This window comes from Melozone crissalis, unplaced genomic scaffold, assembly GCF_028551555.1.
Source record: "Melozone crissalis strain CALT ecotype California unplaced genomic scaffold, PUWL_Pcris_2 ptg000002l_1, whole genome shotgun sequence".
Lineage (NCBI taxonomy): Eukaryota > Metazoa > Chordata > Aves > Passeriformes > Passerellidae > Melozone > Melozone crissalis.
In genome coordinates, this window is record NW_026535780.1 from 28,504,742 (window position 1) to 28,521,172 (window position 16,431).

Consider the following 16,431-nt stretch of genomic DNA (forward strand, 5'->3'; position numbering starts at 1 on the left):
GAATGCTAATACAGCTTTAGCAGGTAAGTTGCTCTGCTTCTTAATCTGATCAGTATGGATTTTGGCACTTCTATAATATCAGAGCATGGTTACACATTTTCATGCAGTATGGAACATAAACTCACATCCCAGCTCTGAGGTAAGTACCCAAGATTATCCCCATCTTAAAGAGAAGAAAGGTCATAAAATGATTAACCTACAAATCCAATAAAGGAACTAGGTGCCTAAAATGATGCTTAAGAAAACTCAGGTTTCTAAAGCAAGGATCTGGAACCCAGAGATTCCTGCACAGATGAGGAGAGGTCATGAGAATACAGAAACCCACATTTTGTGCTCTTTAAATTGGTGGGCATTGTAGGGTGCTGAACTTTGGACAAGCAAGGATAGCTCAGACTTGAAATGTTTAAGCCACTAACATTGGGAATTGTGTGTTCCTCCAGCTCACAGCCAGTCCTCTGAAGAAATCTGTGTAGCTTGTTTCCTGGGAGTGTGGGGCACACATAGGTAGCACAGGGCTCCTCATAAACACAGGAACAAGCCACAGTTTTCTTTTAAAATGTAGCTGAGGAGGAATGCTGCTGGCTGTCTTAGTCCTGCCCATTGGAGCAACTGCCTACAGTGACATCTTTGACTGGAAAATGCCAGAGCTGGGGTCAAACTCTCAAAATTTCCACTCAAGCCAAAGCATCCTGTCACCCAAAGGAACTCAGGTTCTATTTGCTGCTTCCACAACTGTTTCTATTTTGCCATATATGCAAAATCCAGCGATGCCCCTGGGATCCCAGCTCCTAGGTGTAGGTCATCCTCCCTCCTGTGTGCTCCCTTTTTCCTCTCTTTAGCATGATGTTCTTCCCATGGGAGAGTGGAAAGAAGATGCAGCTGGTGGCTTTGGTATTCTGTGGGCAGGAGGACACACAGGGACAAGGGCCACCACACCCCAGCAGCACACCTGGAGGCCACCCACCAGCTGTTTGGCTCAGGAGCAGGAGGGCACCCACTGCCACACCTTCTCCACTCCCCACAATGGAAGAGACCGAGCCAAGGCTTCCCTAAGGCTGTGTGTGAGGAGTCCAAGGGACAGTGGAAGTCTCACCATTCCTCCTGACATTTTCCTCTGGGCTACCAAATTATGAGTACATTTACTCTGGGCAGATCTTGACCATAGACAGAGGTGCTGACCTCTCCCTGTTGCTGTGGGACAGCCATGCCTGTATCTCACTACTAACCCTATCCTCAGTCACCTCTCCAAACTACTGCTTGGGGCAAGATTGGTGAAAAACTCCTAATAATCCTGTTTTGTAGTAGTGTCTGTGAAGGATCACAATTTCACATAATAACTGCTACAACAGTGATAGGTTTTGTGCTTTAGAATGAATGCATAAATCATAATTTATTTATGAACTGCTTGGATTGAAATCTATAGCTTAGAAAAATAACATTTCTGAATATATTCAGCAAAGCCTAATATTTTGTGCAGATGCTGTCCAATTTAACTGCACATCCTGGCAGAAATAGCTTAAATTTACTTCAGTGGTTAAATTATGTATTAGAAGACAGGAAAAAGAAAAACATAAGTGGAAGAGAAAATGAAATAATTTCAGATCAGCTTTGTATGCTGGTATTTGTCAGATGATGTCATAAGTATTTAGCTCCCAGGAGCCAGCATTTACGCATCAGTCCATTTTTTTTTTGACTCAGGATGCAGGTCCACGTGGATTGAGGTCTCCAAAGCCATTTTTGTCCATGTTTGAAAAGTTCTGAGCAACTAGAGGAACAGGTACTGTCTGCACTGCAGTCATGGTACCCAGCACCTTGCAGGACTGAGATACCTGTCCCCGGTGGAATTGGGGACCCGCCCTTCTGAGTGAGAGCAACAGTCCTTTCAATGGAAATGAAAACCAGCACCACCTCAGACTGTATCCATGGAATAGGGTGAGGGGTGTGTGCAGCCTAGAAAGGATTGTGAATAGCAGCCATTTCCCCAAATCAGCTGCTAGTCTCTGTGTCCCCTTGGCCTAAAGAGCAGCTGATTGTGCTGGGGCCAGTGGCTGCACTGCACTCCATTGACTCCAGTGAGGCAAGACTCATTTCAAAGTTGATTAATCTATCATCCATTTTATGGATAAATGCTGAAGAAGGCATGTTCTCTACAAGCCAACTGAGGATGGCAATAGTTTTTTGGTTTTAAAGGTGACTCGTATGGAGAACTGACAGTGGATTTTTTTTGCAGGTAGTTGCTGCAGAGGTAAGCAAGCACTGCTGCTTCATGATGTTCCATTTGCTCCTCCTCTTGGGCAGAGCGACCAAAAGTGCCAGGATAAAGGATTTTGAAGCCTGATACCCTAAGTTGAAAGGCAAACTTACATTCTCTCTCTTTGCCCACTGGTCACAGGGGCAGGTGCCACCTTCAGTCCCTTATCTTCAGCTTTTTTTGCTGTACCAGCTTTAGCAAAGCTTTTAGTGAGTCACTATACCAATTATGTGGTGTGACATCATTTTTGGATGCCTACTTTAGGACTCCTAATGTTTGTTACTTTTCAGAAGTGCTGAGCATCTCTTTGGCTGTTTTGTCTGTGAACTATTACAGTAGTTAAATTAGACCTACATGAAAATGCTGCACAGGTCAAGTATTGCCCAGACTGATCTGTCATGGGAACCTTCTGCTCTCTGTGTTTTAGACTACAAAAAAATGCAGACTTCTCTCTGCAAGCAATTAGGAGAATCAATATAGTCTTTGAAGGCTAAAACACTACCTAAATATATTGCTGGATGTGAGTGCCCCACCTCTTTTTTGCAATGAGTTTTTTTTTTTCTCAAATGAATGCTATTAATTTGAAAATGGAGAATTCTTTTCTAAAGAAATTAATATGTCACCTGAGAGAAATCTAACCATAAGGTTAGATTACACAGTATATACAATAAAAAATCAGTGTGCAAAATGTGATCTAAAGAAATGTACTATCGTTGAACAAATACCAATAGTAAAAAATTTCCAGTCTTAAATTAAAAATTAAAGAAAATTCAAATTCACAGAATCTATGTGAATGAATTACAGGATTACATTATTAAACAGGGAAGTTTTTAGCCTAACTAGAGCTTATATTGGGACAAAGAGGTGATGGTAATGGAGGTGGAGGTGAGAGAACATTTTGGAAGTGTTCAAGCTGCTGAAGTTTATTTTTATTTCCTCAGTGTGTTATGGGTTATATTCCATAAGAAAATGGGATAGATGACGTTCCATCCCTCCTGCCTGTACACCTCAGGGTAAGTAAAGAACTGCTATGAGGCAATACAAATTCTTAGCCATATGGACTCTTTTTAAAATTATTCCTGTCTCAATTCTCAATAGTAGGAAGAGTAATCAAGTCTTTAAAAACAAAGAAAAGAATATGAATAGGTGTTAACCTCAGTTCTTTAGTAAATTTTACTTACCAACATTTTTATATTAGCTCAGTAATAAAAGTTCACAGAAAAAAAAAACCTAACTGAAATGCTACCACTTCCGTTTCCTTATCACACCAAAATTGTATTAGGAAAACATTTTTTTCACCCAGAGGGTTGTTGGGCACTGGAACAGGCTCCACAGGGAAGTGGTCCCAGCAGCAGCCTGACAGAGTTCAATAAATGTTTGGACAGTGCTCTCAGGCACACGGTGTGAGTCTGGGGGGTGGTTCTGTGCAGGGCCAGGAGTTGGACTCAGTGACCCTGATGGGTCTCTTCCAACCCAGCGTATTCTGTGATGTCTTCTCCTAGTTCTTAAAAAAATTTGAAACAGTGGTGTCTCAGTCAAATTACATTTCTGCCAAAATTATGATAAAATAAATAACTTTCTGTTTCTTGCCTATGTTCATTCTTCTCTTAAAGCAACTTCCTATTTACAGACATGTAATTCTGTGGCAGTTGGAAATAATTCAGAGCTGACGTATATTCATTTATTTATAAAAGGGGAAGGTTAAAACCTTCAGCTAAAATCTGAATAATATGGAAAGAAGCGTGTTCAGTCCAAATTCAGCCTGGCACTTAGCCATATGTTGTTTAACTTGAAGCTTGTCATTGCCATTAATATTCAGATGACTACTCATGTGCAATTGTTGACAATCAAGCAATTGTTTAAGTGTAGTGGCAGACCACAGGCAGAACTCTTACCCCTTTGCAGTACAAAAAGGCTACTTATTAAAATAATGTCAAACTCAACAACCATACACTTCTTTATGACTTCATATGTATGTTACATACCAGATAAAACAATAATGCCGTACTCAGTTAACAGAAAAACTCAGCAGTGGCCTTGCATCCATCAAGGTAAGTATCAAGGTCTGAGCTTATAACTAAAATGCAAATGACAAAGCAGAACAGCAACTCTGAAGTACTTCTACAATGGTTCAATCAGTCTCACTCAGATATTTTATATCTGACAATATATTATTTGTTGTATCTGAGAAAGAGGGAGCATGGCACTGCCTCAATTCCTGTATCCTCCTAATCCCACCCATTCATCACCTTACAGGGTTCCTGACTATCTCAAAAGCAGTTGATATTAAAACACTTCCATAACACACTATTAACACATACCCCATGTATTTATGTTAAATAACTTCCTATAAAATAAACCAGAACCATAATCGGGACTGAGATTTTCTATGTGATGGTTGTCTGTAGATGTTAGAACAATAAATAGTCTTTAAATAAAACATCACAACAAAACAATGAAATAATGATTTCAAACACTTTTCCAGGTCCAATGGCATCACACACTGCTTCACCTTCACACTGCCATCTATGTATTTTACACTAAGTAAGTTTATCAAACCAGATATGTGGCCTGATTGGTCTGTAGTGACCTGATTGAGGGCCATAAATCAGGGCAAAGGCCCTGATTTATGTAACACACCTCCTGTTTGCTTGGGAGCTTAAGGTGTGAAGGAGTCGCCCTATCTAATACATAATTAAGATGGTGTCAGGGGGAGGATGAAGTTTAAAGCCCTCAGAATTTCTGTACAGTAGTGTTACATGGAATTTCAAGGAAAGATACACTTTAAAAAAACCCCAAAGATGCTTGTGTGGCATGCATCATTCATATACTATGTAAACTAAACAGAAAGAAGAATCTTGTGGGCATTCAGAGTGTAATGATCTCCAGAAGTTCTTGCAGCTGTTGAAACTCCTACATAAGTAAAAGGAGCTTTCCCTGAAAGCCTTTTATTTTACACAGCTTAATAGAAATTTAGGCTTAATTTTGCTTTCTATTGCAGAATATGGACACAGGCTTGTTCAAGGTGTTTTGCATCTGCCTAACCTGAGTTATGTGAAGAGTTCTGTCCAAAGCCAGTAGGACTATTCACATGCTCAGACACCTGATTAAGTGCCTTGCTGGACCAGGGCCAGAAACACAATAGTGGGCTGGGTTAAGCTGATTAGAAATGTTTTGCTGGCTCTAGTGGTAGCAGGACCTAGCCTTTATTGCCACTTTGCAAAATCTGGTGCTCAACAGGAAAAAAATCAGAACTCTGTAGTTCTTTCAGTGTTCTACTGGGTAAAGTTTGAATACAGGAACAAATGTAGCTCATTTAGCCTTAAGTGGAAATGTGCATTACTGAGAATGGATCTATTTTTCCACATGAAAATAAAATTTCTTGCTTTGTTGTAACTCTTGAAATAAAGTGGTTTATTCTAATAGGCTGTCTAGACAAATGTTGTCTATTTATAACTATAACAAGGAAGAATATAGTTTAAAGAAATGGTGAGGAGAATCCTTTCAGCTTTGTGAGATGCTTTTAATAAAGTAACTTATATTTTATAATTGAATGTTGTTGTAAATAGTATTTCTGGAAAGTGGAGCTAGGTGGCTGCATGGCTTTTTATAGCTGGTATAGGTGGCTCGTTAACGAGGGATTAACAGACAAAGTGGCGCCACACAGTCCCTCTGTCTCTGGGTAAACCTAATGATTCCTGGCATCACCCTTGCCGCAGAAATCTTTATATTTGTGTGATGAGAGATCATTAACACCAGGCTGAGGAGCCCTTCCTTCCCTTGTGACAGAATTCCTAACAGGCGTTCTGCAGCGCTAAGTCCCCGGCCGAGCACAAATTATCAATACTGATTACGGGATTGCTGCAGTGGGGAGGGGACGGCGTGCTCGGCACTGCAGGGCTGGCCAGGCTCCCGCAGCCCTCACGTCCCTGCTCTGTTTGCATCTACAGCTGTCTCATGCCTTGCTCCCAAGGGTGCCACAGCCGGGTTAGAATGCTTTCAATGCACGGCAATTGTTCCTTGGGAGCGGAACATCAGCATTCAGATAAACGCTTTGGGGTAATGCATCGGGTTCAGCCGGTGCCAGGAGGGTTTGCTGTAACTTCGTGCAATGCGATGAACAGCGGTAACAAGAATCTGCACAAATGGAAATTTGAACTGGATTTGCTCCTTGGAGAGGACACTAATCGTGTTGGGAGCACTTCATCTTTATTTTGTGGGATTTGCGTGTGCATGACATTAATGGTGAACGATTGTGAAAACTTGAATTTGAATGCGTCAAATGCAGGTCCAGCCTCTTTCCTCCTCAAAAAGAAAAAAAGAAAAAAAAAAAAACCCAAATCCAAAAAACCCCCCAAACGAACAAAAAACCAACCGTAAGGAGCGTTAGGCTCTGGACGCTTTCAGCAGTCCGACCCCACGACTGTTCTCCCTCTCTTTCTTCCACACCCTCCTTGGGATTTTTTCTCCCACCCTACCCAGCAGCCTCCCTCGAACAAAGGGGCCAGTGCCGGGCTACCGCCCCTCGCTCCCGCCAGGAGCAGCAGGACGAGCAGGGACCGCCGGGCAGGCGCTCCCCGAGAGCCCCTCGGGGCCGGGCGGGGCGGAGGGGCCGCGCCCCGCGGGGCCGCTCCCGGGGCGGGCAGGGGCGGGGGCGCCGCGGCGGCGGCAGGGCGCGGCTCCTGCGGGGCAGGGACGGAGGGAGGCAGGGGGATGGCTGCTCTCCGTGCCGCTGCGAAACGCGAGGTAACAGCAGCCCCGCCGGCTGCCCCCGGGGACAGAGCGCAGGGCGGGCGCTGCTGGCGCACACCGGCTCTCCGTGATGCAGTGACCTACTTCACCGGCCCCCGCCCCCCGGCGGACTGCAGGTGCGGGCAGCGCCGGGGCAGCGCCGAGCGCGGCTCCCCCTCGCCCCCGCCCGCAGCCCCGCGGTGCCGTGCGGGGCCGGGCCGGGCTGGGCGCGGCCGGCCGCAGTGCGCGCCTGGCGGGGTCCGCCCCGCCGCAGCCCCCCCGCACCGCACCGCACCGCGGCCCGCCGGCCCGGCCCGGCCCCGCCCGCAGCCCCCGAGCCGCGCCGAGCCCCTTCGGGCGGCGGTGCCGCTCCCCCGTTCTTCTTTTCTTCTCCCCACCCGGTTTCAGAGGTAGAGGGGAGCGCTGACTCCGGCCGGCGGGGATGGGTGGAGGCACATTGACTACAGGGATAACTTTACCGTTCGTTTTTATTTTTTTTCTTTCTTTCTTTATATATATATATATATATATACACACATATATAAACACACACATACACATATATAGTATCTATCTATATCTGTTATATATATGCATATATATATATATATAAAATATCTATTAACCTTTAAAATAATGAAAACCGTTTCAAAATTATGCCGTGCTCATGTGCCGACCTCACCCATTGCTATATGATTAATCCGATCTCTGGTTAGATACTAAAACGTTAAAACATCCCCATGTCCCACCCACCCTCTCCTTTTTTCTCTGATCAATGAAATAAAAAATACGTTCAGCGTTCTCTTGATTTTTTTTTTCCTAAACTTTTGGGAGAGCGAGAAGAACACCCAGGGTAGGTAGCAGACGTAGGAGACAGTAGCCTTAGTGCTGGCTGAAGGAAAAGAGAGGCGTTTTCTTACCCATTGCTGTTTTAGCCATGCTGGGATGTGCAGCTCTCAGAGGCAGAGAAGGCAAAGGGGTCCAGCTACAGCAGTGGAGAGAGGGAGAGAAGACTGAATAAGGCACTGAGTCAGCAGAGTGGGGCTGTGCAAGAGAAGGAGCAAGAGGCAGGAGCCCATGAATAATTATCACTCCTCCACCCAAGCAGATTGGCTCGAGAGGTCCCCTGACATGACTCCTGCAGAGCCAGAATCTCCGGGCATTAAATATTGATCCACCAATGGTGCCGGAGTACAAAGTGCCAGAATGCAGTTTGAAATGGAAATCAGTCCTTGGATGCTTCTCCCCCCTTGGTCTGGTGTTAATAGTACATTCCATGTCAAATGTTTTATGTCTTACATGAAAAAAGCCTATTGGTGTTGAGGGCTCTGCTGTTGCTACCTGTAAAACATGCACAAATTCATTTCAACATATTTCAATCCAAAGATGCAACAAGAAGAGGGACCAGTGCAAGGGATTTCCTAGACCATTTCAGTAAAAGAGCTGCTCAGATTATTTTTGCCTCCTGCAAGGGTACACAGATATCCTATGCAATTGTTTTATACTGAATGTTTCTGCCTTTTAGTACCTTTTTTACTGTTTTACTGTCCCCAGAACTAACCTTGGTCATATCAAACTTTTCTTAACCTTGGGAAATGGCAGGTGGACCTGCTTACCCTCTCAAAGGGCTCTGGAAATCCCAGAACAGGATAAATGTGGACAGAAGTCAGTAACTACTTCCCTGATGCACTATGGTAAGAGTCACTGGGAAGATGTGATTGATTCCCTTGATAAAGTGTGCAGGATGGGATCTCATGTGGTCATTACATGAAAGGGGATGGACACGTTATAAGAATTCCCTACACTAATTTTAAGAATTCTCTATCCCTGGCAAGAGGAAAGACAGTGACATAACTGGCAGTCACTAAACAAATGTGGTAGAGGTTAATTGAAACATTGCTAGAAACAGGGCAGTGATGGGACCTGTTTGTACATCTCGTAGGCCTGGGAGCAGTTGCTGGCCTAGAGGAGCCAGTATCCAAGACCTTGGCACAAAGAGAGGGATGCTCCGCCTTTGCCTTCTCATCTCACTGTCCAGCTGGAGCTCATTTGCCTCTCTCAGGGGATAACCAGCCTTATTGTTAAGAGCTTTCAGGGATACCAGACTCCCACGCTGCTTCCAGACAGACAGGCCCCTGGGCAAATTTTCAGCTTGCAATTTGGAGGATGCTCCTTGTAGATGTGTTTCCTGGGTGTGTATGGGTGGGTGGGAAAAGCAGGGCATTGGCACCATTGTTCTTCCTTGTGTGGGGCTGTGTGCAGCTGCACAGGCCACACTGCATGCCATCCCTAGCTGTGATGCTCTCACTCTGTGTCTGCTTCCCTAGAATTGGTCACTCCCAATTATGCTTCTCAAGCTTCCTTGAAGTCAGTGAAGAGCATCTTTGAGTGAAGCATCACTCAGAGCATGGGCATAAGGCTAGCTTTGTCTTTGAGACAGTGATGACGATGCTAAAAACTAAACTAGGTTTTTTCTTTAAATGAGAATAGTAAAGTCTGTAAGTGAGTCTGGGGAGAGAAACATTCCCATTCACAGACACCAGCATGTGAGCTGAGGCAAGGCAGACACCGTGATGGCTCCCTGCTGAGGCGCAGGCAGAGGGGATGAGAACAGGTGTATCGGGATGTAGGGCACAGGGGATGAGAACAGGTGTATTGGGATGCAAGGCACAGGGATGAGGACAGGTGTGTTGGGATGCAGGGCACAGGGGATGAGAACAGGTGTATCGGGATGCAAGGCACAGGGGATGAGGACAGGTGTATCGGGATGCAGGGTACAGGGATGAGAACAGGTGTATTAGGATGCAAGGCCAACCCACCCTCCTGAGCGGCCCTGCCCGCGGGGAAGGCGGCCCCGGGACCCGGCGGCTTTCTCGAGTGTGTCACTTCTGGGCCCTCGGTTCTGTCGCTGCGTCGGGGCGTTGGTGAGCAGGGGACAAGATTGCGACTGGATGTCTGTGGTGAGAGGAGCTTATTCCCGAGAGGAAACGGTGAGCACCGGCGCAGTGCTACGCACACAAGGCCGGCCTCGCCCCAGCGGAGGGACTCGCCGGGGTTCCAGGGCCGGGGCAGGGTGGGCCCGCCAGGGGTGGTTCAGTGCCGGGGCAGGGGTGGTTCAGTGCCCGGGCTGGAGTGGTTCAGTGCCCGGGCTGGAGTGGTTCAGTGCCCGAGCAGGGGTGGTTCAGTGCCGGGGCAGGGGTGGTTCAGTACCCGGGCTGGAGTGGTTCAGTGCCAGGGCAGGGGTGGTTCAGTACCCGGGCTGGAGTGGTTCAGTGCCAGGGCAGGGGTGGTCCAGTGCCGGGGCAGGGGTGGTTCAGTGCCGGGGCAGGGGTGGTTCAGTGCCGGGGCAGGGGTGGTCCAGTGCCCGGGCAGGGGTGATTCAGTGCCAGGGCAGGGGTGGTCCAGTGCCCGGGCAGGGGTGATTCAGTGCCGGGGCAGGGGTGGTTCAGTGCCGGGGCAGGGGTGGTCTCTACCGGGCGGGGCGGGCCGAGGGTGCCCGGGCGCTCTCCGTGGTGCTGGAGGCGGCGGCGCTCCCGAGCGGGGCGCGATGGGGCACGGGCGGGCACGGTGGGACCGGGAGGGTCGGAGGGGCCAGAGACAGGCCGTGGGGCAGGGACGGACGAGGAGGGGCCAGGCAGGGATCGCTGCGGCTGACCCCGGCCCCGGGGAGCGCTGAGGGTCCGGCTGCCGGCCCCGCCGCTCCCCGTCGCCCTGATGTCTTCCCGACACCGGCGCTCGGCTCGGCCCGGTTCGGCCCGGCTCGGCTGCCCGGGAGGGACGTGACACCGGCGCTGCGCTGACACAGAGCATCTCTGCTCCTCGGCTCCCCATCCCCCGCCCGGCACACCCAGCAGGCAGCGGACCCGCCCCGGCGTCTGCCTCTTCTATTCGGTTGCTTTTCCTTCTTCTCCGAGCTCAAGCAGCGGCACGGGCGGCCGGCAGGGTGGGAAGGCTCCCCCGCCCTGGCGGGAGGGACCTCGCTCGCTTCTCGCTTCCCGGCTGCCGCCGCAGCGGCCGCAGCGCTGCCCCGCTCCCTTCCCCCGCCGCGGGAACGGCGCCGCTGCCGGTGCCCATCCCCAGGCCGGGGCCCCCCGCGGGCCTGTGCGAGGGAGCAGACGCGGATTGTCCGCCCTGGGAGACGTGGGACCCCGACGATGACAGCTCGGGTCTCCCCCAGGAAGCAGCTCCTGGGGCGGGGGGTGCCGAGAAAGCCGTGCAAGAAATTGCTTGGCAATCGCTGTCATGTCAAATCTTGGCGTGTACAGGAGCAGTTATCAGACACCTCATACATCATTTCTGTTCCACTGACTGCCACTTTTTGATGTTTTGTTCCACATAAATTTTACGGGAGCATGAATTAAACTCCAGCATGTCCTAGCAAGGCAAGGACTTATTTTCTTTCACAGTTTGTGCCTTTTCTTGACTGACATTAAAATGTGTTTGCAGGCTAGGCTACCTCCAGGTCTGTGGCTGTACAGCCTGTAAGGATGCGCTGCTGAGCAAAACCCCTGAATTTCTTCTAAATAGCAGTGGGGTGTAACTGGGGCTTTCATCCATTTTTTTGTTGGACATTTATCTGGCCATGGCCATATCACTGAAAACCTTTTGTTCATTTTTCCCAATTGATCTTTTGTCCATTTTTTAGAAAAGATTTTACTTTTTACCCCATTGCAGACAAGGGAAAAGGGGAGGTGGTACTGGAAAGAAAAATGTTTGCGCAGCACTTTGAAGACAATTGCTGCTAAGTAAATGATCTGCATTGGCATTGAAATGTGAATCGCAGAGATGGGAATAGGCCATGAATCTCCTTTTCTGTGACTGTGCTGTGTGGCTGACTGTGGCTTTGCCACTTTGTTTAGTTTTCTTAAATAACCTGAAAAGTCAGCTTTTTTCCTACTGAATTTTGGGAGAATTGTTTACACTTAGCCTTTGTCATTAGGAAATGTAATAGACCTTATTTAGAGGAGCTGATTTTTTTCCTATTTGTTCACTTTTACTCCTTCTTTATGCCTTCAAGAGTGATTTCTCTTTGTATCTATGAAATTTTAGAAAATTAGTTATTAATTTGTTCATTATTAGTTTATTTGCATCTCTCTTGCTTTCACATCCTTACCAAAATTTATGATAAAAGATATTGTTCAGATTGTATGACAAAGTCTTCAAAACTCAAAGAGGAATGGTGCCTATACAACCTTAATTACTCTTCCAATGCATTTATATAGTGATGGAGTTTTAGATCATATACTCACATGTTGTGTTTTTCTCTCTACATACATAACAAGATGGATGATATCCCCTTTTTGAGTACTATTTGATATTTTCTTTTCATTTTGTTCTCATAAAAAGGAACCTTGACACAGTCCTCTGTGCCCTTGAAAGCATGAGTACAATAAGATTTTCTTGCAGGAATGTTTACCAGAATATTTTCCTTCCATGGGTGTAAAAATCTTTTGTTTTGCCTTACTCTTCACAGCAGGTTAACCACAGATTAGAAGGTGTTAGCATAGTTCATGTTTCAGTAAGTAGATAAGCAAGCATATTTTAGTGTGAAATTTAGAGAGAGAAGACTCCAAATATGTGCATGTGTGATTTTCATAATCTTTGTAACATTTGGGATTTTTTGGTAACTTCTTCTGAAATTTTCTGTAGAACTGTATAAATATACCAAGCAGATGAAAAGATCAGCTGTGTACTGAAAACACAGGGAGAAAGAAAGAGCAGAGATATATATATATATGTGTGTATGTATGACTGCCTTGTATCTGAAGTATGGTGACCATTTTCTTCTTTCTTATTCTTTCATTTCCCTGTAACACCCGTGCTGTGACGAATGACGCAGTGGAGTACTGTTACATTCCCATTAGCATTTCTCTGCTTCTGAAATTGTGCTTTTTTTTGCTGAGCATAGCCTATCTAAAAATCATCTTGCAAAGAAGCTTGGTAGCAGCTTGATAAGCCAGCTGCAAACAATGTCACCATTAGTGATTTCAGTCGCTGCTTGTTCCACACACATGTTGGAGAAAGGCAGCTTTAGCGCTCGCCTGGTTTCATGCAGGCTTTTATTCTTGCATGGCTGCACGTGGTGCTCCTTTCAGCAGCATTCAGGATCACCGTGGGGAAGCTGAATAATGATATTATGGCATTTGTGGATTTATTTTTTTTTAAATTTTCGTAGAAATCTGTAAGCAATGGCTTAATGCTAGCACAGGTGTTGTACATAATGAGATCTCCTTCAAGAGCCTTGTCCATGAGCCGTGAGCTAGAGCTGTGCAAGGCCATGATGGGAGTGACTTGGTTGTAGCTAGATCTGTGCTGTGCCAAGAACACATAAACCATAGACCTGGTGGATGGAGACTGGGCAGATTGAGGTGGAAGGAAACCAGTTGTGTCATTCTGAACGAGGGTAGCATGTGCATGACACCCTGAGAACTCTTGTGTGGAATTAAACCAAGGAGCCATCTATCCAGTAGCCTGTAAATTGCATATCCTCCCCTCCCACCAGATAGCAGAAATTTCTAGTCAGTGACATTCTCAACTTGGATGAACCTCTGATGAACAGCTCTTGGACACGGCAGCTTGGAGGGGGATCCCAGTGCCTGTGGAACAGTTTTGGTTTTCTCATCCTGGTCCATCTTTGTGTTAGCCACCACTGGGCAGCCTCCCCACATCCTTGCATGCATTCAGTGTGCTTACAGAAGTGCTGTTAGAGATGCTCAGCCTGATGTCTCCATGTGAATCCTTACATTTGTAATTCTTTGACTCTCCCCTGCCTTCTTGCTTCCACATCCATATTCCCTTGATTGAAAAAAAAAATAAAAATCCCCAGTTTCTTTCTTCTTCAGTTCACTCTTCACAGATAAAGTCATATTTTTTATTTTTGTAATGGGATGAGCTTGTCTTTGAAATGGGAAAATGCGTAGGAAGAGCAGCCACAAGCGCATGCCAAGGAGCAGCAGCCAAGGGCAAGCTCCTGTTGTTCTCCCAGTATTGCACTTTGAGGCCCTCCTGTAATCTCTACATATTTAGGTGCCTATCCTTTAGTAGTGCAGCTTCTCTTTATCTTCACTGGCTGCAGGTGAGCTCTGGGGGAAGGCTGACAGTAGGAAAAGCACATGAAGAACTTCCCTAGGGATCATTCCAGCCACTGGCTGCCCTCAGGAATACCTGAGCTTAATGCAATTTTGATATTCAGTAACCCTTGACCGATCTTTTTCGCTCTATAGTATTCACAGTGTCTCATGGAAATCTGTTCCACAGAGCAGCTCCTTGCTGTGTGAAGAAGCATCTTCTTTTATTTATATTGAGCATGTGTCCTACCAAGATCTGTTATGTTTACCTTGATGTGGATACTAACTATTCTTTCAGAGGGTCATTCCCTCTTTAAAGTAAAAGTTAATTGAGGGAGGAATATCAGATTCAACTATACTTTTAAAATGGGAGAAATAGATGATACAGAAGAAGTTATATTAGTCTGATGGGGAACAACACCATCTGCTGCACCTCAGAGGTTCACAGTGAAAATTTCCTAGAAAAGCAGAAGTGCTGTTGTCAATGTTCAGCAGACCTAAATCACAAGTCATTCCAGGACCAGGAAGCCTAGCTGGAAAGTGTCCTCCCAGTGCTCTGTCCAAATGAGGCGTATCCTGACATGGTTCTGATTTGCTTTCTTGACTGTAATTTTCTGAACAGCAAAAGGCCTCATGTTACATGAAGTCAGCAACGAAACCATGCTATAGAGTGCATGATTCACTTTGCTCTGTCCTCCTTACTGCTTGCTGTAAGAAAGTACTGAGCTATTTCAACTTTCTTTTGCTCTTTTTTGAATTTATTAAATTTCTTGTTACTGTTGCCTGGTTATCAGCTGTTTCATCATGGCTTTTTCTCACATGTCTTCGAGAAGACCCACAGACCTTTTGCTGTTCCAAGTGTATTCCAGACCATTTTTCTATATGTAGTCAGGCACATTCATAGAAATATTTGTTTTAAGGCAATAAGTGTTAGTTGTGTTGTTGTCTGTCAAATAAAGATAAGGTTCTTGATACCAGGCACATCATCTATTCTTTCTGCAACTAAAATTTATTTTGACTAAGTGATTTAGCGTGCAAAACAACAGATGAGGGTAAAGTAAAAATATGCTGAGGTTAGATAAAACAGACTTTGAAGATATTAGCTGAAATCTTAGTGTGAAATTCACACTTAGAAACAGTAGCAGAAAATCACTTTGAGAATGAAGTGTAAGAGAACTTTTTAGTTCTAGTCTTGCTCTCAGTACATTAAAGTGTTTACAGGAAATTTCATTTAACAAATGTTTTTTCTTATGTCTTTGCCAGACTTCATGATCTTAATCTGATATTTTTAGTGTTGTTTGTCCCTTATTTTTTAGCAGTGTCAGCAGACTGAGAGCTGGTCAAGGAAATAGGAAAATGAGATGAACAAAATGCTAATTACGAAGAGCAGAAAGACAGGGTAACAACTGGAATAATGAGAGAAAATGGGCACTGGCTGGACAAAGAAACTGCAATGAAGAAGCCTTTGGGAGAATGGGTAATTAGGGTCACAGAAGCAGACAAGGGAGAGTCAGGTTGTGAGACAGGCCTGGCATGTGTTTGCTGAAGAGATGGAGAACAGGGATTTGTGGCATAATGTGGGGAGGTGGTTGCTTGGCAACCTTAATTTGGTCCCCTTATTATACATGGGTGATCACATACTGTTTTTGTGCAGGATTTCTGTCTCTGTGCAGGATGGACCTGCTCTGGGGATGTGCTGGGGCTGTGCAGGAGAGACAAGTGATGCCCGTGTGGCTCCTGCTTCATTTATTGCTTGAGCTGGGAAGTCAATAATGAACAATGGGAGGGGAAGGAAAGGTCATGCAACTGTAATAATGCACTGTTGCACAAAAGATACTTTTCCTATGTAGTGCTAAAAACCAGTCCTGTGTGGAACCTCTAATGGTGTAATAGTTTCTAATTATCTAATTTTTAATGACCCCTTTTAGAGCCCTAAATCCAATTTCCTCAGCAATCACACCTGCAAGTGATGTTGCAATGTCTGTTTTTGAAGTATTTTTAAATACTTTTAAATTATGTCTGTAATGCTTCAGAAATAAGATCTAAAATCAGTGAATACCTCTGCCTTTAATTATTTTGTGCCTCCTTGCCCTGTATATTAAACAGCAGTAGTACCTTTTCTTTGCTGCTGTGAATTTTTGTGAATTAATTTGAATTCGTGCAACACTCAGATGTTGAAATGATGAGCAGCACTGAGAAGCTCTGGAGGAAATTAATATTTCTGGCATCATAAGGCAGTTGAATAATGAGCAGTGAACAAAGCACAGGTCACACAGTGAGTTATGAGGTGAAAGCAAAGTATTGATTAACTGTTTGGTGAATATAACATAGTGGTCATGTGCAAAAATAGCAGTTAAAGACAGTGACATAGATACAGGAAGT

At 45.6% G+C, this 16,431-nt stretch overlaps 1 protein-coding gene across 1 annotated transcript in view; it reads right to left on the reverse strand.

The window, feature by feature from the left end:
- STMN2 (stathmin 2) overlaps nt 1–8,156 on the reverse strand; it is a 39,924-nt gene extending 31,768 nt beyond the window's left edge. Inside the window, exon 1 of the mRNA XM_054295790.1 lies at nt 7,903–8,156. Within this exon, the coding sequence (XP_054151765.1) occupies nt 7,903–7,921 (19 nt within the window). The 5' untranslated portion in view covers nt 7,922–8,156. The remainder of the gene's footprint in view (nt 1–7,902) is intronic.
- Nucleotides 8,157–16,431: the final 8,275 nt, after the last annotated feature.